The 24,110-nt window shown below is 35.9% G+C and overlaps 2 protein-coding genes across 4 annotated transcripts; both read right to left on the reverse strand.

Moving 5' to 3' along the window:
• Window positions 1-11,729: 11,729 nt before the first annotated feature.
• Window positions 11,730-14,271, reverse strand: LOC127097856 (uncharacterized). Of its 3 annotated transcripts, none has more exons than XM_051036343.1 (3): window positions 13,979-14,271; window positions 12,730-13,765; window positions 11,730-12,331 (listed from the first exon to the last, which is right to left on the reverse strand). In XM_051036343.1, the coding sequence occupies exon 2, from the start codon at window positions 13,744-13,746 to the stop codon at window positions 12,736-12,738; it is 1,011 nt and encodes a 336-aa protein (XP_050892300.1). In that variant the 5' UTR covers window positions 13,747-13,765; window positions 13,979-14,271; the 3' UTR covers window positions 11,730-12,331; window positions 12,730-12,735. The 3 variants fall into 3 exon arrangements, with proteins under 3 accessions (XP_050892300.1, XP_050892299.1, XP_050892298.1); XM_051036342.1 differs by having other exon boundaries at window positions 11,730-12,370; XM_051036341.1 differs by lacking the exon at window positions 11,730-12,331 and having other exon boundaries at window positions 12,414-13,765.
• A 3,255-nt stretch (window positions 14,272-17,526) lies between these two features.
• On the reverse strand, window positions 17,527-23,445 carry LOC127097857 (glycine dehydrogenase (decarboxylating), mitochondrial). The gene is made up of 15 exons (NM_001426970.1): window positions 22,029-23,445; window positions 21,528-21,770; window positions 21,364-21,441; window positions 21,175-21,275; window positions 20,890-21,085; window positions 20,630-20,755; window positions 20,093-20,278; window positions 19,695-19,808; window positions 19,316-19,468; window positions 18,942-19,130; window positions 18,768-18,845; window positions 18,554-18,679; window positions 18,368-18,466; window positions 18,105-18,222; window positions 17,527-17,985 (listed from the first exon to the last, which is right to left on the reverse strand). Exons 1-15 carry the CDS (start codon window positions 23,298-23,300, stop codon window positions 17,891-17,893), a joined length of 3,174 nt encoding a protein of 1,057 aa, NP_001413899.1. The 5' UTR covers window positions 23,301-23,445; the 3' UTR covers window positions 17,527-17,890.
• Window positions 23,446-24,110: the final 665 nt, after the last annotated feature.

Consider the following 24,110-nt stretch of genomic DNA (forward strand, 5'->3'; position numbering starts at 1 on the left):
GGCTTCTTACAGCTGAAGCAGTTCTTCTGATCATCGGCTTTGTCTTTAGAACTAGACCCTCTGAAGCCATTGCTTTTACCAGAGAATCTTTTGTTCTTTCTTGTCAGTTGCTGAAACCTCCTTGTGATAAAGGCCATCATAAACTTCTTCATCATAAGCTTCTTCTGATTTCCAGACTTTAGAGGATCTGGCGGCTTTACAACCAGATCTTCTAGCCACAAATTTCAACGTCAGTGCTTTGGATTTCATCACCGGCTCATCTCCATTCAGTTCCATTTCATGGCTCTAAAGATTGCTTATCATACTTTTAAGACTCAATGTATTCAGGTCTTTAGTCTCTTGAGTAGCTGTGACCTTAGGTCTGTATTTAGAAGGAAGACTTCTCAAGATCTTCTTTACATGATCAACTGTAGTGTAACTTTTACTCAGGATCTGACGGCATGATACAAGAGTTTGAAACCTAGAAAACATGGTTCCAATTTCTTCATCATCCTTCATCCTGAACAACAAATAGTGTTGAACAAAAAGATTTTCCTTAGCCTCTTTCACTTGTTGGTTCCCTTCATAAGTCGAATACAATGATTGAAAGATAGTTTTGGCAGTAGACTTATCAATGATTTTTATGTATTCCGAGTGAGGTAGAGCCTCAATCAGAATACCACTTACTCTGTGATGTTTTCTATACACTTTCTTTTAAGATGGTGTAGGAGTTTTCCTGTCTTTAACCATCCCAACACCATCGACAACCATATCTATGCCATCTTCAAGCATGTATCATAACTCATCATCAAGGCCAATGATGTAAGTATACATTTTTCTTTTCCACCATTCAAATTGAGTGGAATCACCACTGAATGGAGGTGGTTTAGCAGAATAATGACTTTTCTCATTAGCACTATAGTCATAAGGAACAGAAGCACCCAACATGCAAGTCTATTTTTCTCGGGATCGTTTACTGCAACACAGTTAAGTGTTAGTACAGACCGTGCTCTGATGCCAATTGAAGGTGAGAAAAATACACAAGAATGGGGGTTAAATTGTGTATGCCAAAAATCGTTTCACTTCTGATAATGCAACTTCTGAATCTGAACAACGTTCAGAGTTTGATATCATAAATAGTGACACAAGCAGAAAAAATAATGATCAGAAGTAAAAGAAAGCAACACACAAAGATTATCCTGGTTCCTCTCCTTAATTGAGAGTAGTCTAATCCCATTGCCTCAACATGAGCTTTTCACTATAATCAACCAATTACACTTTGCTCAAGCACACTCGCAAGAGACTTAACTTGCTTAATTAATCTAGAAAGTGACTTTTGCTCAAGAAACCTTACAAGAGACTTCTGCTCAATCAACCTAGAAAGAGACTTCACTACTCAAGTACACAGACAAGAGACTTCATGGCTCAAGCACGCAAGAAAAATACTTCATATACTTTAAACAAAAAGTTTAGTAGAAAAGATAACCACTTGAATACACAATCAGAAGTATAGTAGTTGTGCAACAACCACAAAGGTTTTTAACCTTTTAAGATTTCTAAGATAAGCAAAAATAAGAAATCTTAAGACCTTACACAATAATATTTACAAATTAAGGCTCAAAGTTATGCTTAAGATATTGTATTGCATTGTTATAACCTTCCTTCAAATCTTCAGCTTCCTTTTATAAAGGTAGAGAAAGAGTCATTAGAGGGTTGAGCATAAAAGAAAACTTAGTGAATAAGCATGCAAAGAACGACGTTGTACAATGTATCTGGTTAGAAACATTGTCCACTGAATAATGGGATTATTCACAACACCTTTCAAAGTACTATGTATCTACCAAAAGATAGCACAAATTGAAGAGGTCACATCACTATTCCTTGAGCCTTGCAAAATGAAACCCTAGTTGTCTCTATCCAGAAATATGGCATTTTGATAAGACTGGTCTGCTTTAGTATAGTGTACAGATCAGAGGCTCTTCAAGTCTTCAGAGTCTGAGCAGTCACCAGAGGCTAGAATACACGATTAAAGTCAGAACCTTCAGAGGATGATGAACAAATTCAAATTTATCAGATTCTGATCAATCAAAATCAGAGTTATATTACTTCTCCACATATGCTTTTGACATGATTAATTTATAATAAATTCTATGTTTGTGATTCTGCACACTTGAACATATGTCAGTATACCCATTTGTTCTTTAAGTATTTTGTTATCATCAAAATCCAAGTGATATGAACATTCTTCTTCCAACTAATTTTTAGAGCACAAGCTAACATTAGTTTTAAAAGAACACAAAATTGAGTCATAAAAAAATATAGAAAAATACTTAAGACAACTTATATATTACCATCACATATTCATAAGAAATCCAAAATACTTTTAAAATTTAGAAATACATCTTCGAGCGGACTTCAAATACACAAAATTCAGACATTTTTAAACCACGTCTTCATTTTATAAAAAATAATAATAATTCAAAATTATATTTTTGAAATAAATCTAGCCGAAAATCATTTAGATTGCATAAGCAGTATAGAAAATAATGATGTAAGAAAACATTAACACGCTGAGAAAGTATTAAAATCATTATTTAGTACTCATTTCACAAACCTTATCAAAGATACATGTCATCTTAATTTTTACTTTTGATAGTTTATTTAGAAGAAAAAAACAAAAAAAAATTATTTGTTAGTTAAAGAATTTAAATCTCTAACATTACATATGAATGATTTTTATTTTTTTAATCTTTCAAATAAATAAATGATATTTGTATATCTAACATCGAGTGTCAAAAGGTGTCATTTATAAGTTTATGGTATACTCTTATTAATGTATTTTTGAAATTTGTGCAAGTGTATGAGATTAAAAAGTAGGAGAGAGATTGATACCATAATATACAATTGATCTACGGTGTAAAATACAATTTTAATTTTCTGGTGCTCAAATTATTGGGAAAACTCAAATCTTGAAGTTAACCAAATCAATCTTTATGAACAAGAATAAGTCTTCCTGATCACGCCTCTTGTTCTTCACCCTTTTACTCAGGCGAAACAACCACTTCTTGGTTATAAGATGATTCGACACTACATAGAGAATTGAAAGAAGAAAACAAGATAATTGAAGATGAGAGAAAAATAAATTCTAGAGGAAGAAAAAGAAGAATGTATTGTTGTGCAAACTGCACTCTAAGTGTTTGTTACAATATGTGTTAATCACAACTGTGATTTCTAAAACTACATAATGCTACTACAAAACTTGATATTCTCACATATAAATGTTATAGGGTTCCTCTCTATGTATAGATGAGATTTCTTGCACTACAAGCAATCACAGAATAACTAACTCAACTAAAACTAATCTAAGTTAATTTATTTCAAATCTATCGACTCCTTCGACAACTACATTCTTCGACTGTAAACTTCAACATGTTGTATTTGAATTTCTGTTAAATATGATTTAATACAGACTCTTTGACACTCGTTGAATACATACATGTTATTTCAACTTTGACACAAAAAATTACATATTTAACACACTGTTTAATTCATTGTGTCTAACCTTTCTACATTCATCATTATTTTTAATCTCTTGAACAATTCAACCTGCACAACCTTCGTCATTATATATGCAATCTGATTCTCTGATCTACAATACTCAACACTCAACCTTCTATTCGCTACCTGCTCTCTTAGGTAATGGAACTTCATTTTAATGTGTTTGCTTCTTTTGTATGCTATCAAATTCTTTGTCAGATTGATAGCAGACATGTTGTCGATCTTCATGGTCATTGCTCCACGATTCTTCCCTGTAATTTTTTCGACTAGATTCACCATCCATGTTGCTTGGCATGCACATAGCAAAGCTTCTATGTATTCTGTCTCACATGATGATAAAGCTACCACTGGTTCCTTTCTCGAAATCCACACGATTGGGGCACAACCTAACTTGAACACATATCATGCTGCCAATTTTCTATCTTCAGCATCACCATACCAACTAGAGTCAGTATAGCCCACAGGCTTGCATTCTTTTCCTTCATTGACTGAAGGAAATAAAACACTATAGTCGAGTGTTACTTTGAGATACCTTAGTATCCTCTTGGTGGCTGTAAGATGGGATACATTTGGCTTTTGCATGAATACGATGACAATGCCTACATAATAGGCTAAATTTGGCCTTGTGTGACATATATATCTAAATGATCCAATGAGTATTTTGTACTACGTTGGGTCAACATCATCTTCAGTCAAATATTTTATTAGTTGCAATTTGGGCTCAGTTGGGGTCGAAGTTGGGTTGCAATCTTGCATCTCAAATCTCTTGAGTATTTCTCCTACATATCCTCTTAGGTGAATCATTAAGCCTCTACTACTTTCGTAGAATTCGATACCAAGGAAGTATGAGAGATTTCCCAAGTATGACATTTCAAACTCATTACTTAAGTCATGTTTGAATCCGCGATCTCCTTCTTTCAACTTCCTGTTATCAACAGGTCGTCGACATAGAGACATAGTTTAAACAACTCGTTCCCGCTTCTCCTAATATGCATAACATGCTCTTTCGAGCACTTATCATACTCATTCTCTTAGAAATCCATCTATTTTCTTGTTCCAGGCTCTTGGAGTTTATTTCAGTCCATACAGGGATTTATGAAACCTGTATACTTTCCTTTCTTGGTCATGTTTCACAAACCCAACTGGTTGTGTTATATACACATCTTTATCTAGAGGACTATTCAAGAATTCACATTTCACATCCATATGACATATCGTCCAGTTACACATATTGGCTAGACCAACAACCAACCTGATTGTTTTGATTTTAGTTACTGGTGAAAATACTTTATCATAGTCGATTCCTTCTTTCTGAAGAAACCCTTTGGCTACAAGTCTTGCCTTGTGTAGAATTACTTCACCTTTTGGATTTAGATTGACTTTGTATACCCATTTCACATCAATTGACTTTTTCCCTTTCGGAAATTCGACTAGTGTCGATGTATCATTGTCTTCTATGGATTTTATCTCATCTACCATGGCTTTCATCGACATTGAGTCTTTCAATACTTCAGCTGCATTGATTGGCTCAATATTTGCATAAAAGGCATAATGTGCTGACTCACATTCATCATCGACCATATCATCTGATGTGATTACACATTCATGCAGTGTTGCAAACATGTTTCTGGTTCTCTAAGGTCTGCTTGTGCTAGCTTGACTTTCGATAACTTCTTGTCGAACTTCTCTAACAACTTCACTAGTTGGTTCATCACACATGATTCTCGTTGAATTCTTATTGACGTTCTTAGTCCATTCTCACTCCTTAAACTCATCTACGATCACATCCCTGCTGATCAAGACTTGCTTGCTCACTGGGTCGAATAGTTTGTATCCACCAGTCGAATGATATCCCACTAGGATCATTTGACTCGACTTATCATTCAACTTTCTTCTCAGTTGATCTAACACATGTCTATTTTGTCATTTCTCAGACCAAATTGAAGAGAAACCTCTTTTACATTAAAATTTAATCAGGAGATATGAAACACCTAAGGGAGAAGAGTGCACCAAGTAGATGTAACACTTGAGGCCGAAGAGGATGGAGAGTGGTCCTCAAATTCACATGGAAATGAGAGGGATCCCAAGGCTATGTAGGGATGGGATTGTATGGTTGAAGGAAGGCTTATAAGGATTGATTTGTCCTACTTATACCAACAAGATGAATCTTCTTTTCAGTAGCCTAATAAATAAGAATTCAATAGTTAAGCATGCTTGACTTGGAGTAGTATTTGGATGGATGAACTACTTATAAGCTTTTTAGAAAGCGTGTGAGTGAGGATAAAACATGCTGGAAAGACCCGTGTTGGTTTGTGAGGTCAGTTGGTAATCCTAAAAGTTGTCTGGAGCGTTATAAATGGTATCAAAGCCAAACATCTCCCAATACGATGTGGTTTGGGGACGAACTAAGTAGAAGCTGGTGGGCATGAAACACTAGAGGTCTAAGAGTGAGGAGAGTGGATGTAATGCTTGAGACCTAAGAGAGCGGAGATAGGTCTCTAAATTCACATCGGAATGAGAGGGATCATGAGGCTATGTAGGGATGGTACTACATGATTGAAGGAAGGCTTATAAGGAATGGTTAACACTACCTATTCCAATAAGATGCAACTTCTTTTCAATAGCCTAACAAATAAGAACTTCATAATTAAGGTGGTTTAACTTGGAGTAATATTTTGATGGGCGAGCTTCTGGGAATTTCTCAGAAAGCGTGTGAGTGAGGACAAATCATACTTAAAAGACTTGTGTTGGTTTGTGGGATCAGTCGGTAATCCTGAAAGCAGTGTGGGGAGTTACAAGATGCATCTTTTTATGTGTAAAAAGTGCGTCTGAAGATGCATCTTCGTAAACACCATTTATTGAAAAGTCATGTTGGTGGTCCGGAGATGCATATCTGGATGTTATTCTTTCATATCCCGCGCCATACCATTCTCTCTCATTCCTTCTTCATTTTCTCAAAAGTTCTAAAAAACTCATTTAAGCGCTGCCTCTCATAACCATTGAAGCATCTCTTCATTGTATTGAATCATCAATAAAGCTCTTTCTCCTCCTTTCCAGCATCACATAACATCCAAGCTTATCCTTCTCATCAATCAATTTCATTTGGTCAGTTTTTCAAATTTTCTTTTCTTTTTATGTTTTGATTTGTAGTTAGTTTTTTAGGATACATTAGCTATTTTAGTCACTTTAGGTAGTATCGCAAACAAAATTTGTAGGTTAGAACAACAAGCAATAAGGATTTTTGGAACTATTAGGGCAGAAAATGGGTTGTGACCATGGGAGACCTTCGAAGGTTTATCTGAAGATGCATCTCCGGATTTCCTCTGAACTATACTTGGATATGCATCTCCAGATTGTACTCAGTCAAAAAATTGGGTGATTTTGTGGATTCTAGTAATTTCTCCTGACATGTTGTTTATATGTGTATTTGTTTATAATGCATGTGCAATGGATGAAGACATCACTAGTCGGATTAGACTCAGACGTGTGTCCTAAATTGCGTTAGTATAACATGAGAGGCCGCAATGAGGACCACGAGGCCACGAGTTACTAATAAGTCGTTTGATGTTGCATCTACTTCGCAACCCCAACCATCTGGTTCTTGTAGCCGACTGTTTCAGGCATCTCAGGCATATGATGAAGCTGAACTTAAGGTTCCTGAGGCTTGTGTTACCCCTGAAGTCCAGGAGCAAGTCGATCTGGATGCCCCATTAGAGATTTATCTAGAAGGGGCATTTGACACATTATTACTTTATAATTATGCAAAGCATGCTGCTAGGCATGTCTGGCATTGAGAGGTATATTTCTTTTCTTGCAATACGTATGTTGTCAACTAGTTAAATCCATATTGATGCTTATGTTTTATTTTTACATAAGTGTGATTGCTTGAAAATGATTAACCATAACAGGAAGATTATATTCTGAGACATAGGAGCCTTCAATATTAACCTGTTTTTCAATTCGATCACTCTCATCATTCTATCTTTGATCAATATTTTGTAGTTCCTCTCAATCAACTAACATATACTTAGCATATTACTCTTCATGCCAGTTATGTACAACACATTGGAAATTTCTGATCTTTTACCATCCTTTCTTCTGATCAGAACATCACAAATACCTTCAGCTATAAGGTATTGTCATTTGTAAATTTTACCTTATTCTTCCAGACATATGTGACAAATAACCTGAGTCAAGATACCATTGATCTTTGAATTTTTCTTCTTCGTTTGTTATGACCATTAGTATCACTTCGTCTTCTGCAACCTTTGCGTCACTTTCTTAATTTTCCTTGCCTCATCGACATTGACTTGCATAATGGTCATACTTTTGACAATTGTAACATTGAATATGATTTTTATCATGTTTTATTCCATCGCCTCTTCGTCTACCTGCACCACCACCTCTATGATTGTCTCAATTAGAAGATTGTCTCTGATTTGATGAACTACCTTCTTAATGGTTTTCTCTAGCAGACAAATTGTTATAACTTCCTCTGCCATTTCCAGTCTTTGACTTGCTTGCAGTTCTTTCAGCCATTATTTGTTTGTGAGATTCAAGAGTTCATTGAAGCTCTTCTTTTGTAATACTTGACAAATCCTTCGATTCTTCTATGGCTATTACCACCTGATCGACTTTGGATGTAACAACCTCAAAATCTTTGACACTACAGATTTTAATGTCAACACTTCTCCATATGTTTTGATTTGATTCACCAGTTTCGTTACTATGGTGAAGAAATCAGTCACATTTTCATTGTCTTCCATCTGAAGCAATTCATGCGTTCTTTTATGAGTTTGTAACCTTACCTCCTTCACTTTCTCAGCACCTCCAAATGATTTTTTCAGGATATCCCATGCTTCCTCTGTTGAATCTATATCACCAAATTTCTCAAAGTTGTCTGGATCAACACATTGATAGATTAAAAAAATGTCTTGTAATTTTTCTTCTTCAAGTCTTGTGTGCATCCTTATGTTTATGCATAACATTCTCTTCAATTGGTGTTACTCCATTCTTCACAAGATCACAAAGATCTTGATAATAGAAAATAACCTTCATCTTCATATGCTTACATAATTTTTCATAATTCTTACCATTTGAGATTGGAAGATTCGCTGGAAAATTCCCATTCAGATGATTCATCGTGATTCAATGCGTCCCAAAGATCACACTGCCAGTGCTCTAGATATCAGATGTTGGAAAAACTCTCATTTTGAAGTTAACTGAATTAATCTTTATGAACAAGAATCAGTCTTTCTGATTGATCACGCCTCTTGTTCTTCACCATTTACTCATGTGAGACAATCACTCTTTGGTTGCAAGATGATTCTACACTACACAAAGAATTAAAAAAAGAAAATAAGACAATTGAAAATGAGAGAAAAAAAAATTCTTGAGGAAGAAGAAGAAGAATGTATTGTTGTACAAACTGCACTCTAAGTGTTTGTTACAATGTGTGTTAATGACAACTAGAATTTATGAAGCTATACAATGCTACTACAAAATTTGATATTCTCACATTCAAATGATATAAAGTTCCTCTCTATTCATAGATCAAATTACTTGAACAGTAAGCAATCACAAAATAAATAACTTAACTAAAACTAAGTTAAGGTAATATATTTCGACTTCTTCGACAACTACATACTTCGACTATATGCTTCAACGAGTTGTATTTGACTTTTTGTCAAATATAGTTTAATATGGACTCTTCGACACCGATCAAATACAAACACACTATTTTGACATCAACACAAAGAATTACATATTTAACTCAGATAACATTCCCAAATAAGATTATAAACTATCCATCAAATAAAATTATAAACTATCCATGTTATAAAGATTATACTAACAAAACCTTTTAGCCATTGTTTCTTCTTCTTCTTGTTTTCAAATCTTCATTACATTTATGTAGTGTTTATAGTATAGAGAATTGTTTAGGTTGTAGTTAAATAAAAACACAATTTAAATTTGATCTCAAGACAATTAAGATCATGCTCTAGTTTAAATTTCATGAGGCAATAAATCGATGTTGTAGTCGCAACATGGATCTCACTTGGATTTCAGGATTGCTACCACATTTCAAAGCTCCAAAGTTCCCTATTGAATTTGCAGAAAAACTACTCTTTTCTTTTTTGAAGATGCAAAGAAATACACTACTAAACTCTAGTCTAAGCACAAGACATGCTAATAAAAGAGCCAAAAAATTGCAAAGAGTTTGGGCCCAGACGAAAAAGCAAACAATTCACAAAATAAGGACAGCAAAAGAACCTTTTGCAAACCACAAACAACAAAAGTTTAAGATCTACTAGCTGGTGAGATGATTCAATAGAACTACTAAACAATAAGACAACTTCACTTGCTGCAGACTTAAAACCCTACTACCTGCACTGCACCTGCTCAAGCTCAATGTCCAGCACCAACTCTTATTTTGATTTCATGAGCATTCTCCACTTACCATCAAACCCCAAGCCGCACTCAAATGATAAGGACACCACGATTCAAACCCCTTCCACCGAACTGGAGTGCAAATCTTCACCGAACGAAGGATGAAATAGGACTGTTCTTTACTTAGAAGAACTCAGGAAAAATAGCAGGATAAAATTAAAAAATTTGCAAACTCAACATCTCAGTCAGAATAAGGAGCCCATCTGTGTAAACTTGAGCCTGTGAGACAAAGAATTCCGCTTGATTCCTAGCATAATAATGCCAAGATGGATGGAGTTTCCCAATTATAGGTAGAAGTTCAAAAACTCTGACAACCATCTTTAACAAGCTTCTTCCCATCTCTGTCCGTATCATGTTCCCAGACACCCACCCATCTTGAGCAAAACTGCAGCTGGACGAAACACAAAAAACACTGGCTACTCTCCACAGCGCCAACAGGCACAAAGAAACTCCAAAGCACAATGAAAATATCTACGAAGAACAGCCGGAAACAACAAACAAGCTCTGAAACACCCACAACAGCCAAACTGAAGCAAATCCCCACAGGAAAAACCTGCTCCATCAATTGAAAGAACTACCGGACCAATATGCTGCCAACACTCAACAAAACAATCTGACTGCTGCAACCTGATTCCACTATGAACCTGACACTGCACCCCGCTTCAAAGCTAAATATAGTCAGTCCCGCCGATAGGATACTATAGAATAAGTCTTCACTTTCTGCTCAATTAAGCTCAATCATCCTTTGCAGCGGCTCCTATGATGAGTCTAAACCTCGCTCGGACTCCACTCCCGATCACCTTTGGACAGCAAGCAAACCAAAGTTCGACAGGAACAGCCTTGGTTTTAAATATGTTATTGTTCATTGCTTTCCAAATGCTCCAAATGCGAGCAAACATCACCGCTCTGGCTCCGTTAACTGCATTTCTTCCACTGCCAATAAGAGCTTCGAATTGATCTAGATGATCCACACTATCTTTTGGCAGCACCAAAAGCAAGCCAAGTCGCCTGATAAAATGAGACTAAATTCCTGCAAAACTATTAACACTTAATAATCGAAAAACACGGAACAGCAGCAAAATAACTCTGGTATGCAGAATGTATAGAAGATCCGATGCTGGTCAGCACACAACTTCGATGATATTCCAAGATTTGCTTGATGCAAAATAAAGGGCCTCCCAAAACTGCACTTTCTGAACAAACCAGACCTGCACCTGCTCCTGGTTTGGATCGAAACTCTTCTGATCTCCTCCCTCAATCACATATTCTAGAATTCCTCTTGGATTCAAGTACCATTGAGATATCCAGCAATTTAGAAATTTAGATTTAGCGTGCTCTAACAATTCCATGATAACCTTTGAATAGATTCGAACATTTGGTCTACCAAAACAGCCTTGTTTTAAATATGTTAATTGTTTCTTGCTTTCCAAATGCTCAAAATGCATGCACACCACACCGCCTTGACTTTGCTTACTGTAGATTTTCTGCTGCCAAGAATAGCTTCAAATTGGTCAAGATGGTCGATGCAGTCTTTGGGAATACTGCAAGCAATCCGACCCACCTGATAACATGATACCAAATACCTGCGAAAGACTACTCATAATTTTGAAAACTAATTATATCAATTTTGTTAGAATACTTATCATCCAGACCACCTTTTATATATAGAAGAGATAAATCAGTTATTTAATTAACATAAAATATAAAATGTTTGCTTATATATGAGATCAAACAGAGTCATATAGTAGAAAAATGTGTCACAAAGATCTTTCGTCTAACAATTCAAATGAGCACTAGTTAAGGAAGCCATCAGAGAAGGCATAAAAACATCATCAAATACAAATGATAAATCTCCACCAGGACACAAAACGCCAGTGGCTACAGAGGACAATATCCCTAAACACGGAAGCAGATCCTCTAACTTTGGTCTCTCTAACTTCCCCTAACTTTAGGCAAATTAAGAGAGAGGTGAAAAAGTTATGGAGAAAAGGAGGGAAACAACAAGAGAAGTACTGCCATTTTAGAGAGAGATAGAGGGAAAGGCAGAGTGCAGTTCCCGCACTAAAGTCAGAGGATCCTCCTCCATACAAAAGAAGAAATTATGCGGTGGTGGACAGTTGTGAGTGGACTGTCTGACAGCAAAGGCTGAGTGTCATGATGGAGTTAGATGGGCAAACGGAAACCACATTGGTTGGTGTCAGAGGCATGATGTGGAGGGGTGGCAAGAGTTTTGGGTGCAACTATGAAGGAGTGGTGGCAATCTCTCCTCTGGTGTGCGCAACTACCAAACACCAAACTTTGGGGAAGCAAGCCTCCAGAATGTGAGTCCGTGATATCGGGTTACCTTGAAAAATTGTATTTTGTTGTAGTAAGAGTTGTAAGACTGCAAAGAAATATATCCACAAAAACAAAATAAAGGAGAGGAATCAAGAAGCAAATTACTCTGATGTTATATAACAGTACAAAAAGTGATGCTACAATGTAAGCAACCTTACAAATGAAAGAAAACACTTCATCAATTTTGAAAAGATTTACCAACTATCAAGTGACTTTGGTAAAGACATAAAATTAGACATAGCCCTAGTATGACAAAAAAATGAAGAGGAATCAATAAGCAAACTCCTCTCATGTTCTATGATAGTACAAAAAGTGATGCAACAATGTAAGCATTCTTGCAAGTGAAAATTCCTGATCAAAATTGGAAAAAAAATGTAACAGCTATCAAGAGAATATAATGAAGACCTAAATTTAAGCTTGACCCTCATGTTTCCTTTTCATTTTCTTCTTGGACTGTTCCTCGGATCTATCTTCCACATCTTCATTCTTCCTCTTCTTCTTCCTTTGCTCCGTCTTTATCTCTTCAGCTTGTAATTTATTCTCACTCCCTGCTTCATGTCTCTTTTTGGACCTAATTTCTATATCCTGAGGAACAACCAGCCCTCCATTTTCAACCTTCACATTGTTGCTCATCTTTTTCTCTATATCTTTCTGTTGTTTTTGTTCCTCTGCATTCTCACCTTCTAGATTCTTCTCCTTCTTCTTCTTCTCCTTTTTTTTCTTCTTTCCCTCATCCGTTCCTCCTTCACTGCCCTGACTTAATTCAATTTCATTTTTTACCCTAGCAGCTACTTTTCCAGTGTTACTTATCTTTGTTTCTATATCTTTCTGTTGTTCTCGTCCCTTTGCATTCTCACCTTCTAGATTCTTGTCCTTCTTCTTCTTGTCCTTTTTCGGTTTCTTTCCCTCCTCCATTCCTTCATCGCCCTGACCCAATTTATTTTCATTTTGCTCCTTTTTCGGTAGTTTTCCAGCACCTTCCTTGTCTCCAAATTCACTCTTCTTTTTATCTTTCTTACTAGGCTTCTCACTTCCACCCACAACAGAACCATTAATTTCTGGACTCAATTTAACATCATTCTCAATTGACTTTTCATTAACATTCTCTTTCTCACCACGAACCTTTTCCCTTATAATCCCGATTTCAGATTTCACATGAGCACTTATAAAAGAACTTTCACCTACTCTCCCACTATCATCTGTCGTGTGGCTTCGGCTTTTCTTCCTACGAGACTGCGAGGAGGGTTTAAGCTCCCTATGAAGCTGGTTGAGCTCATTGAAAGCATCCGAGGCACGATGGAGATAAGCATTGATGACTTGCGAAGCACCGTTGTCAGCGGAGACAAATTTGGAGAGAATTTTGGTAGCTTTGGAAAGTGATATCTCTTTAGATGATTCACATCGTCCCGAAAGAGTCTTCATCTTCTTCTTCTTCTCTCACCTTCACACACATATATAGCTAGACTAATTCAATAAACAGTTAAAAAAAACTAAACTATCAAGTCAATCACTGCGAAAATCGGAAAGGATAGCTTTTGCTGAAACGCGATTCTCTGGTTTGTTACGGTTTGATAGCAGCTATCGCGGCCGCAAATCGATTAATCGCAGAAGCTAAAGGAATGGGGAAGGAAGATATGAAGAAGAAAAGGAATACCTAGACGGATTTGTCTCTGTTTCTGGAGGTGGAGATGCTCCCTGCGCCGACCAAGTCCGCCGGCGTTTTCCGGCCTGCTATGTTCAGTGCGCTGCTATTTGTTTCCTATGCAATGAGGGTTTTGATTTGATGAGTGGTTGTTTTAGGGTTTTAGATTTTTTAGTTGAAATGTTTTTATTTGTTGTATCGAGGGCTATAGACTTTTCATTGAGATTATAAAATCTCATTCTATATTTTAAATTGACCTCTTCTTTTAGGTCTCGAAAACATGACTAAAAACATTAGTACAATACTAATGCATGCATCAGAGATCATGATATATGGGTTAAAAATAAAGTGTATATTATTTATAACGATTTTCTTTTTGAAGTATTATTTATTTTTTAACACTATTTATTTGTGTTATATTCTACATTATTTTTCATAAATTCTATAAAAATTCAAAAATATCAAATTCTTTACATTTTTGTTGAATTGATCTTGTGAGAAAACCTAAGTGTCGTGGTGTGTGTCTGAAAATCAACTATTTATTTAGAAGTTAACTTGCAGAGCATGAAAGGTTGGTTTTGCACCAAATTATATTAGGAAAAACATCTTGAGCGCCAGGGAGGTGGTGTTGGATGGTTTCCGTTGGAGAATTGGTAATGGATCCAAAGTAATGTGTGGGGGGATAACTGGATCCCAAATAATGCTAATTTCAAAGTGCTTAGTGCAAGTCGGGGTTTGAATTAGGAGGCTCTTGTTGCTGATCTAATTGACACTGATTTGGGTTGCTGGAAAATAAATTTGATGAAGGAATGGTTTGAACCTTGGGAAACAAGTCAAATAGCGAGCATCCATATTTCCAAAAATATATATTTGAACAAGTTAATTTGACATTGGAAAAGAGATGGGGAGTACTCTAGGAGATTTGCTTATCATTTGCTTAGAGTCGGAAGAGAAGGATTTGAAAGAATGTCCCTATGCAATGCACAATGTTTCCCTTTGGAGGAAAAATTTGAAAGTTCATACTCTCATTCGAATCAGGAATTTTGTCTGGCGTTTTAGAAAGAATATTCTCCATACTAAAGTCAACCTAATGAAAAAATATATGAAAATCAATTCTTCTTGACCCTTATGTTATGCGTACTCTGAAACAATTCAACATGTCTTCTTGGATTGTCATTTTGCCAAACTTGTCTAGTTCTCCTCTCCTCTTGGATTTTGTATTCCTTGCAACCTTGATCCTCTCATGTGGCTGGAAAAGGGTCTTGACCTAAAGGATTTGGTTGGTGTTCAACTTCTTTATACCACCCTGTGGAGAATCTGGAAAGGTAAGAATGATTTTTTTATATTTAAAATATGGTTACTTTGATAAATAATTTAGAATGTTGATTATTTGAATATTTTATTTAAATTTTTTTGGTTTTATTTATAAAAAAATAGATTTTGTCTTAAACGAACTTTAATTGAAGTGGACATTATTTATTGTTTATATTCTACATGGTTTTCATAAATTATATAAAAATTCAAAAATATCAATTTCTTTATATTTTTGTTCAATTGGTTTCGTGAAAGAAAGTAAGTCTCGTGGAGTGTGTTTGAAAATTAACTATTTATTTAGAAGTTAATTTACAAAGCATGAAAGGTTGGTTTTGCACCAAAGTATGTTAGGAAAAACATCCTGAGCGCCAGGGAGGTGGTATTGGTTGGTTCCCGTTGGAGAATTGATAATGGATCCAAAGTTAATGTGTGGGGGGATAACTAGACCCCAAATAATACTAACTTCAAAGTGTTTAGTGCAAGTCGGGGTTTGAATCGGGAGGCTCTTATTGCTAATCTAATTGACACTGATTTGGGTTACTAGAAAATAAATTTGACGAAGAAATGATTTGAACCTTGGGAAGCAAGCCAGATAGTGAGCATCCCAACTTCCAGAAATAAATGTTTGGACAAATTAATTTGGCATTGGGAAAGAGATGATGAGTACTATGTGAAATCAACTTATCATTTGCTTAGAGTCAGAAGAGAAGGACTACAAGAATGTCCCTCTGCAATGCATAATGCTTCCCTTTAGAGGAAAATTTTGAAAGCTCTTATTCTCCTTCAAATCAGAAACTTTGTCTGGCACTTTGGAAAGAATATACTCCCTACTAAGGCCATCCTAATGAAAAAATATATGAAAATCAATTCTTCTTGACCCTTATGTTATGAGTACTCTGAAACAATTTAACATGTCTTCTTGGATTGTCATTTTTCCAAACTTGGCTTGTTCTCCTCTCCTCTTGGATTTCGTATTCCTTACAACCCTGATCCTCTCAAGTGTCTGGAGAAGGGTCTTGACCTAAAGGATCCGATTGGTGTTCAACTTGTTTATACCATCCTTTGGAGAATCTGGAAAGGTAGGAATGATTGTGTGTTTTCCAACAAAACCCCTAATCCTCGGGTGGTGGCCATAGAAGTTATGGACCGCATGTTGGAATTTAACAAAGCCAACCATCATCTACGTGTGAAAAGAGGATCATTGTCATGGGGCTCTTGAAAATCCCTCTGAGTGTCATATTATTCAGGTCAATGTTGGATGTTTCAGGAATGGTACACTAGTTATGGGATGTGTTATCAGAAACACGGACTTGCAGGTAACAATGACTTCGTGCAAAAGATTGAAAATTCGGTTGATGCAAGTATTGCAGAAGCAATGGCCATTGCTTGGGGTCTTCAACTGACTCTCGATTTAAAGCTCAACAAGATCATCGTCCATTCAGATGCTCTAGTTGTGGCTCACATAAGTGTCTTAGTTGTTTTGAAACTATAATTCAGAACTGTAATTTGTTAATGAAAGAGTCAAATTCCAATGCTCACCGTATGGTTGGGATTGAAAAAGTTGTTGGTCGTAGAACTTGGATTATATCCCCGCCTTAGAAGTTTATGTTGTTCCTTCTTCTGCTTTTGATAGTTAATGAAGTGTTTTCGTTTAAAAATAAACTTACTAAGCATGACAAAGAGGAAAACTATGTGATAAAAATGAACATAGTCCCGATGATTGCGGAAACAATCATCAAATACTCTACTTTGTGTTTTTCAATTTTTAGCAGGGAATCAGCATTAGAACACATCTTGTATGAATGGTGCAATGTCGTTGATTATTTTCTACAGACTATCATCGATTAGCTATAGATTATCTCAAAGATCCCAAGTCAAGCCAATATTTTTATCATGTATAATCGCCACTAGAGCATTTAATTATCCTCCGATGCTTTTTACATGACTTCCTATAAAGTAAATAGTTACAACCTACATATCATATGCAATTGAAAGATTTATAAAATTGTTATTAAAAACTAAAAACAGAACACAATCAAACAAGCCCTAATTACAAAAAGATCTCTTCTCATATCAGATTGTTTCCAATAGTGTTAATTTTTTTTACATTGCAAAAACAGATGAACATTTTTAAAAAATTTGTAACATTGGAGAAGTTTGGTAAGACAACTATGATGGAGAATGGTTCATTTATATGAACGTGTTCTTAGTTATTGTGTGTGAATTGTCAAACATTTAAAATAAGTTAAGAATACAAATTAAGCTCTTACGAGATAGTCAAAAGATTTCTGTGACATGTATGCATAAGATACATTTCTAAAATCCAAATAGCAACAGCAATATAAGATACACTTTTTAGCTTTTTTTTCTGCATAGGAATAACTTTCATCTTGCTTTTAGCCTTTTAGGCTGAGGAGAGTGATATGAGTTATGGTTGGATAAAACAGTTTCATGATATGAAACTTAATAAGAGAAGTGGATTATCATGATTATCAAGGAGGAAGCAAAAGTCAATAGCAGCTGCAGTGACTGTGACTGTATGATGAATAGGAAGAGTCTATGTACAACTGGAAATTAAAATGAAATATAGGTAACAAAGGAATAACACTATTATGCAGTTGCAGCAGCTTGTTCTTCAACGGCCTGTGATGCTGGGAGAAGGGTGCAAACCAGGTTGCGGTCACCATACACATTATCAACACGTCCTGATACACAAAAACACATACAATAGCTTATTGAGTAAGCACTTAATCAAACCATTTTTTTACTCAAATGTCGACCAAGGGGTCATATAATTACTTAAGCAATATGATTAGTTCATTACCTGTGGTAGGCCAAAACTTTGCACCACGGAGCCATGCAGCTGGGAAGGCTGCATACTCCCTGGAGTATGGTTTGGTCCATGCATCAGCCATGAGCAGTGATGGTGGATGAGGGGCTCCCTGCACAACATTTTAGATAATCACTCGTAGGTTGAATTTGTTAACAAAAAATGCGGCAAATTATCTTTTATTAATAACATATAAGTGTCAACTCGTTTGAGCTAAGAGTTAAAGAATTTGAAAGATCGGAGAAGAAATTCTTTACCTTGAGAACATTGTTGTGAACATCAGCATTTCCTTTCTCAACCTCAGCAATTTCCTTTCTAATGGAAATAAGAGCATCGCAAAACCTGTCTAACTCAGCCTGCAATAATGTTTAGTTGAATCAGATAAGAGGTTACACGAGAAATTGCAAACAAGGATAATTCTTTCACTTCCATAAATAACATACCTTGCTTTCACTTTCAGTAGGCTCAATCATGAGTGTACCAGCGACAGGCCATGACATTGTTGGTCCATGAAATCCATAGTCCATGAGACGTTTCGCAACATCTTCAGGCTCTATTCCAGCAGTATTCTACAAAGGAAATACCTTACAGTTAATCACAGCTTGAATAATTATAATGATTACTTGAAAAACAATTTCAATCATCAAGTGGACTAACCTTAAATCCTCTTAAGTCAATAATGAATTCATGAGCAACTGTTCCATTGACTCCGCGGAAAAGAACTGGGTAATAACTCTATAGAAGTCAAAGTATAAGTATAAGACCAAAGCTCATCGTGCATGAAACTAACAAGAAAATAAAACAAAATGTAATTTATGACAAAGCTTAAACCTCCAATCGTTTCGCCATGTAGTTTGCATTCAAAATGGCTATCTTTGACGCGTCAGTGAGTCCTTGAGAACCCATCATGGCTATGTATGTGTAAGAGATTGGCAATATGAGTGCTGATCCCCAAGGTGCAGCTGAGATACTACCAAGTGGTTGAGGATTCTCAGGTGCAGGAATTCCACCGGTTGGCACCTTCATTATAGTATGAGATGATATAAATATAAGAAAAACTAATCAATGTTCTTTCTTCACTTTTTTGCTATATTGTGCGCCAAGCGTGACTTGATAACCAACGAATGTCACCTTTGCATCGCACAAGTCAACACACTAATACTATACATATTGTCTATCACCCATAACCGGAAAAAAGTACTTACCACGGGGTGTGAGGGTAAAAATGGTGCCAGGTGTTTCTTTACACCAATAGGACCCATGCCAGGGCCACCTCCTCCATGAGGAATGCAAAATGTCTTATGGAGATTGAGATGGCAAACATCTGCTCCAATCCAACCTGGGCTTGTAAGTCCTACCTGTAAACATGAACCAAGTAATCAGCTTTGTACTGTCAAGTACCGGAAGATGATGAACCAAGTGGTTAATGAAATTGAGTTAAAGTCGAATCGATCATGAATGCCTGAGTTTGACTCCTAATATCATCCGAGCTGATATCTACCCAAAGAAGTAAGAACTATACTTCCCAAACTCTTGGCCTAATACAAAGTACATTAACTTAAAGGTGTGCATAGAAAAACAAACCTGTGCATTCATGTTGGCACCATCCATGTATACTTGACCACCATTATCATGGATAATCTTGCAAATATCATCAATACCTTCTTCATAAACACCATGAGTTGAAGGATATGTTACCTACAATTTAAATAAATATCAAATTAATACAAACAAAAGTCCAAGTTTGAGAACACTATTAATTTAGAGGTGTACCATCTATGAAGCACTGACACACACATAAACACCGAACATGGTATTGACACGTAGAAACCAGTATTAATTTAAGAAGAATGAAAGTGGTTGAATATAACCAAATGTGTCAATGTTGTGCCAATGATAGATGCTGACACATGGCGAACACTCAATGCTACATAGTGTACCACCAATATTATATGTAAGATTCTATAAGAAGACATTTGTACCATAAATGCAGATAAGTTGTCCTTATGTTTTTCAGCAGCCTTCTTCAACTCTTCAATGTTAATGTTTCCCTTAGCATCAGTTCCTATGGTAACAATTTTCATTCCAACCATAGCAGCACTAGCAGGATTTGTACCATGTGCTGATGCTGGTATAATGCAAACATTGCGGTGGTGGTCACCTCTTGACTACAATTACACATAGCCAAAAGAAGTAAGAAGCTTAACAAGAATTTATACAAATTAATCAAAGTTTGTAATGTAGGAAGATCATTGCATTTCTTCTAGATACGTAGCAAGAGAAAACAACACAACTGAGGTTATATTGATACACCGTCAATGTAAAATGTTTTACACTATCAACAAATCATAACCAACCATATGTTTGATGATTGTGACCGATTGATTTGACATTGTAAAACATCTTTACACTAATGGTATATATGAATTAAAACCAATAAGAAAAACACTAGATGCATATTGAAAATTATTTATAAAAGTTAAACAAAGTTATTCGTAATTGTCCACGAGCTACCATACCAAATGATATGCACGAATAACCATGAGTCCGGCATATTCTCCGGCAGCACCGGCATTTGGTTGCAAAGAGAAGGAGTCAAATCCAGTGATGGTACACAACAGGTCACCCAAATTGTTGAACATTTCCTGGAATCAAATTCGCTTGTTTAGACACAGAAAACACAAAACTATCCTATATTTTAAGGCATTATTACATATATATAAGAATATCTTTCTTGCACATTACTTTACAAGATAGTTACTATGAGACAGAGGCATACCTGATACCCTTGAGCCTGTTCAGTTGGTGCGAAAGGGTGCAAATCGGTAAAGCTAGGCCATGTCACGGGCATCATTTCAGTTGTTGCATTCAGCTTCATTGTACAAGATCCAAGTGGGATCATACTGTGGCAAAGTGAGAGATCTTTTGATTGTAACCTATGAATGTATCTCAGCAACTCATGCTCAGTTTGGTACCTATAAAGGAAAAATCAAATGAAATAAAATTGTAGTATGCTTACGAAATTCAACAATATAAATCAAATTTTTTGAGAAAAGGAATATACGTGTTAAAGATAGGGTGTGTCAAATAGGGACTCTCCCTAACTAATCCAGAAGGAATTGCATTTTGAAACTCTGGTGCAAGAGATGCCGCTGTGAATGAGACCTGTAGACAAATGAAAAATTAGACGCAATAATGATATCATGATAATTGTGAAAAACAAATACAAAATGGATAAATGATTAAAACGTACAGGCTTGCCACCAGCGAAAACTTTGAAAAGCTTATCAACATCCTCTAACGTGGTTGTTTCGTCAAAAGCAGCGGTGATCTGAAAAGCAAACAAGCTCCGTCACAATTCAAAGACATGTAAATATAGTCAAACTGATTTGGTACAACAATTTACGCAAGACTTACAGTGTTTCCATCTACAACACGCAAATTGATTTCACTTTTGATAGCAGCATCTGCAATTGCTTTGGCATTTGAAGTCTTAACCTTCACAGTGTCAAAGAAGCCAAGATCCTGAACTTCCAACCCAAGTTTCTTTAATCCAAGAGCAAACACACCAGCAAGACCATGAACCCTTTGTGCAATGGCTTTAAGGCCTTCGGGTCCATGATATACAGCATACATAGCAGCCATGTTTGCAAGCAGTGCCTAAACAAAACCAACCAGAATCAAATAAAATCCTCAACCAAAATCTATTCTACTTAAAAGCTAAGATTTCTAGCTTCTTAATTAACATATAATCAATTCTAAAATTTATTAAAAGTGGCAGTCATATGACATAAATAAGATTTTGCGATCCAAACATAAAGTACTTAACCTTAAACTCACTTCAACTAAAATCAATGTTATAAAATCAATTCAGTCAGAATCAATTTTTGTCAGAGAACACAACACATACTAAGTTACCTGAGCAGTGCAAATGTTGCTGGTGGCCTTGTCCCTACGGATATGCTGCTCCCTAGTTTGCATAGCCATCCTCAAAGCTTGCTTTCCAGAAGAATCAACACTAACACCGATGATTCTTCCAGGCATCATCCTCTTATACTCTTGCGAAGTAGCCAAGAAAGCAGCATGAGGACCACCATAACCCATTGGAACACCAAATCTCTGAGCTGAACCAACAACAATATCAGCTCCAAACTCACCCGGAGGTTTCAACACAGTCAATGCCAACAGATCACTCGCCATAACAACCTTAACCTCGTTAGCATGAGCCTTCTTAATAAATTCACCGTAATCCAAAACCTCACCTTCAGTACCAGGATACTGAACAAGAACACCACAAACATCACCAGATTTGTAATCAATATCCTTAAGATCTTTCACCACAACCTTGAGTTCAAATCCATCGGCTCTCGTCTGACATATATCAATGGTTTGTGGATGACAATTACTAGCAATAATGAAAGTTTTCTTCTTACCCTTTTGAATATTATTACACATAGACATTGCTTCCGCAGCAGCAGTACCTTCATCAAGCAATGAAGCATTTGACATAGGCAAACCAGTGAGATCAGTAATCATGGTCTGAAAATTCAACAAAGATTCAAGACGGCCTTGAGATATCTCAGCTTGATAAGGTGTATACTGTGTATACCAAGCAGGATTCTCCATGATGTTCCTCAAAATCACAGGTGGAACATGAGTGTTATAGTATCCCATACCAATAAACGATTTGAAAACCTTGTTTTTCGAAGCTAAATCCTTCATGTGCTCAATCATTTGACCTTCTGTCAATCCACCATCAAATTTATTGAACTTCATTTCCTTCAACCGAATGGATTTCGGCACGGTTGCATCAACGAGTGAATCAAGCGTATCGAAACCAACCGATTCAGCCATTTTCGTTTGTTCATCCGGTGTTGCTGAGTTATGGCGTCTCGGAAATGTGTCACTCGGTTTCAACGCTTCAACGGAGATGGATCGAGATTGTGATGGATAACCAACACCAAGAAACCCACCAACACGTCGTGAAACATTGTTGTCTGGTTTGGATCCTCTGCCTCTAAGAATAGAGTTTGAAACAGAGGAAACGTACCTTGAAGATGAACCAGAGAGTGAAAAAGGAAGCGGCGTTGTTGTTGTTGTTGATGTTGATTCAGTCTTCCGGTTCTGTTTCGCCTCTGAAAGAAGACGCTTCAGAGTTGCACGGTTTGCGAGTCTACGAGCACGTTCCATGAATGCTGTTACAGAGAAAGAAAAAAACCAGAGTAAAATGTTTTTGATTTGGTTAAGGAAATTCTAGAATATGTTTTTGGTTTATGATGATTCCATTGAAGTGTGTGTGAGTGAAGGGTGATGAATGATGATAATATATAAATATGAATAATATTATTATTTATATTTATTTTAATATTTTTTAAAAAATAAAAATAAATAAAAAATATATATAATATGAAAAGAAAAAAAAAGTAAAAACTCTGATACATAATCTTTGATACAATGAATTATATTATTTTTTAATATTATTTTATTTTAGAATAAATTAAAATTTAATTTAATTTCCATTAGAAATATTGCTACTTTACAAAAATTCATGGCTACGAAAAAAAACTTTATTAGAAAAATAATTAATGTTTTATAGAGTAAAACACTAAAGATGTAGTGGTGAAAAAGGGTAGGTGGTTGGTGAACATGCGTTTGCATATGATGGAAAATGACATATTGAAAGTTATGATAGGAAAGAATGAATGGAAGTAATTGAAGATTTGAGGATTGAGATCCAGTGGAAGACATTAAAAGGGTTTTGTTATTATATTTTTTAAGGTATGAAAAATTGTGTATGAGGTGTTTGTTTTGGTGGCAGATTCTGTTTCACAATAGGCTTATCTTTTGTGTCTAACTACGAGGAGGAAACAAACAAAATTAATTTTATGAATAAAAATAAAAATTATTTTTTGTAAAATGCAGAATCAAATAGACACGTAATGGGTTTGATGAGATAGTGAGATGAAGTGAATGGAAGTGAAGTATCACAATCGGAATGTG

This window comes from Lathyrus oleraceus, chromosome 6 (genome assembly GCF_024323335.1).
Source record: "Lathyrus oleraceus cultivar Zhongwan6 chromosome 6, CAAS_Psat_ZW6_1.0, whole genome shotgun sequence".
In the NCBI taxonomy this organism is placed as follows: domain Eukaryota; kingdom Viridiplantae; phylum Streptophyta; class Magnoliopsida; order Fabales; family Fabaceae; genus Lathyrus; species Lathyrus oleraceus.

Bases quoted from the DNA above. Each gene is read 5' to 3' on its own strand.
- LOC127097856 (XM_051036343.1), bottom strand. From the start codon at position 13,746: ATGAAGACTCTTTCGGGACGATGTGAATCATCTAAAGAGATATCACTT.
- LOC127097857 (NM_001426970.1), bottom strand. From the start codon at position 23,300: ATGGAACGTGCTCGTAGACTCGCAAACCGTGCAACTCTGAAGCGTCTT. The intron at 20,756-20,889 runs GTATGCCTCTGT...ATTTGATTCCAG, and splicing joins AACAGGCTCAAGGGTATCAG to GAAATGTTCAACAATTTGGG. The intron at 20,279-20,629 runs GTATGGTAGCTC...GTGTAATTGTAG, and splicing joins TTATTCGTGCATATCATTTG to TCAAGAGGTGACCACCACCG.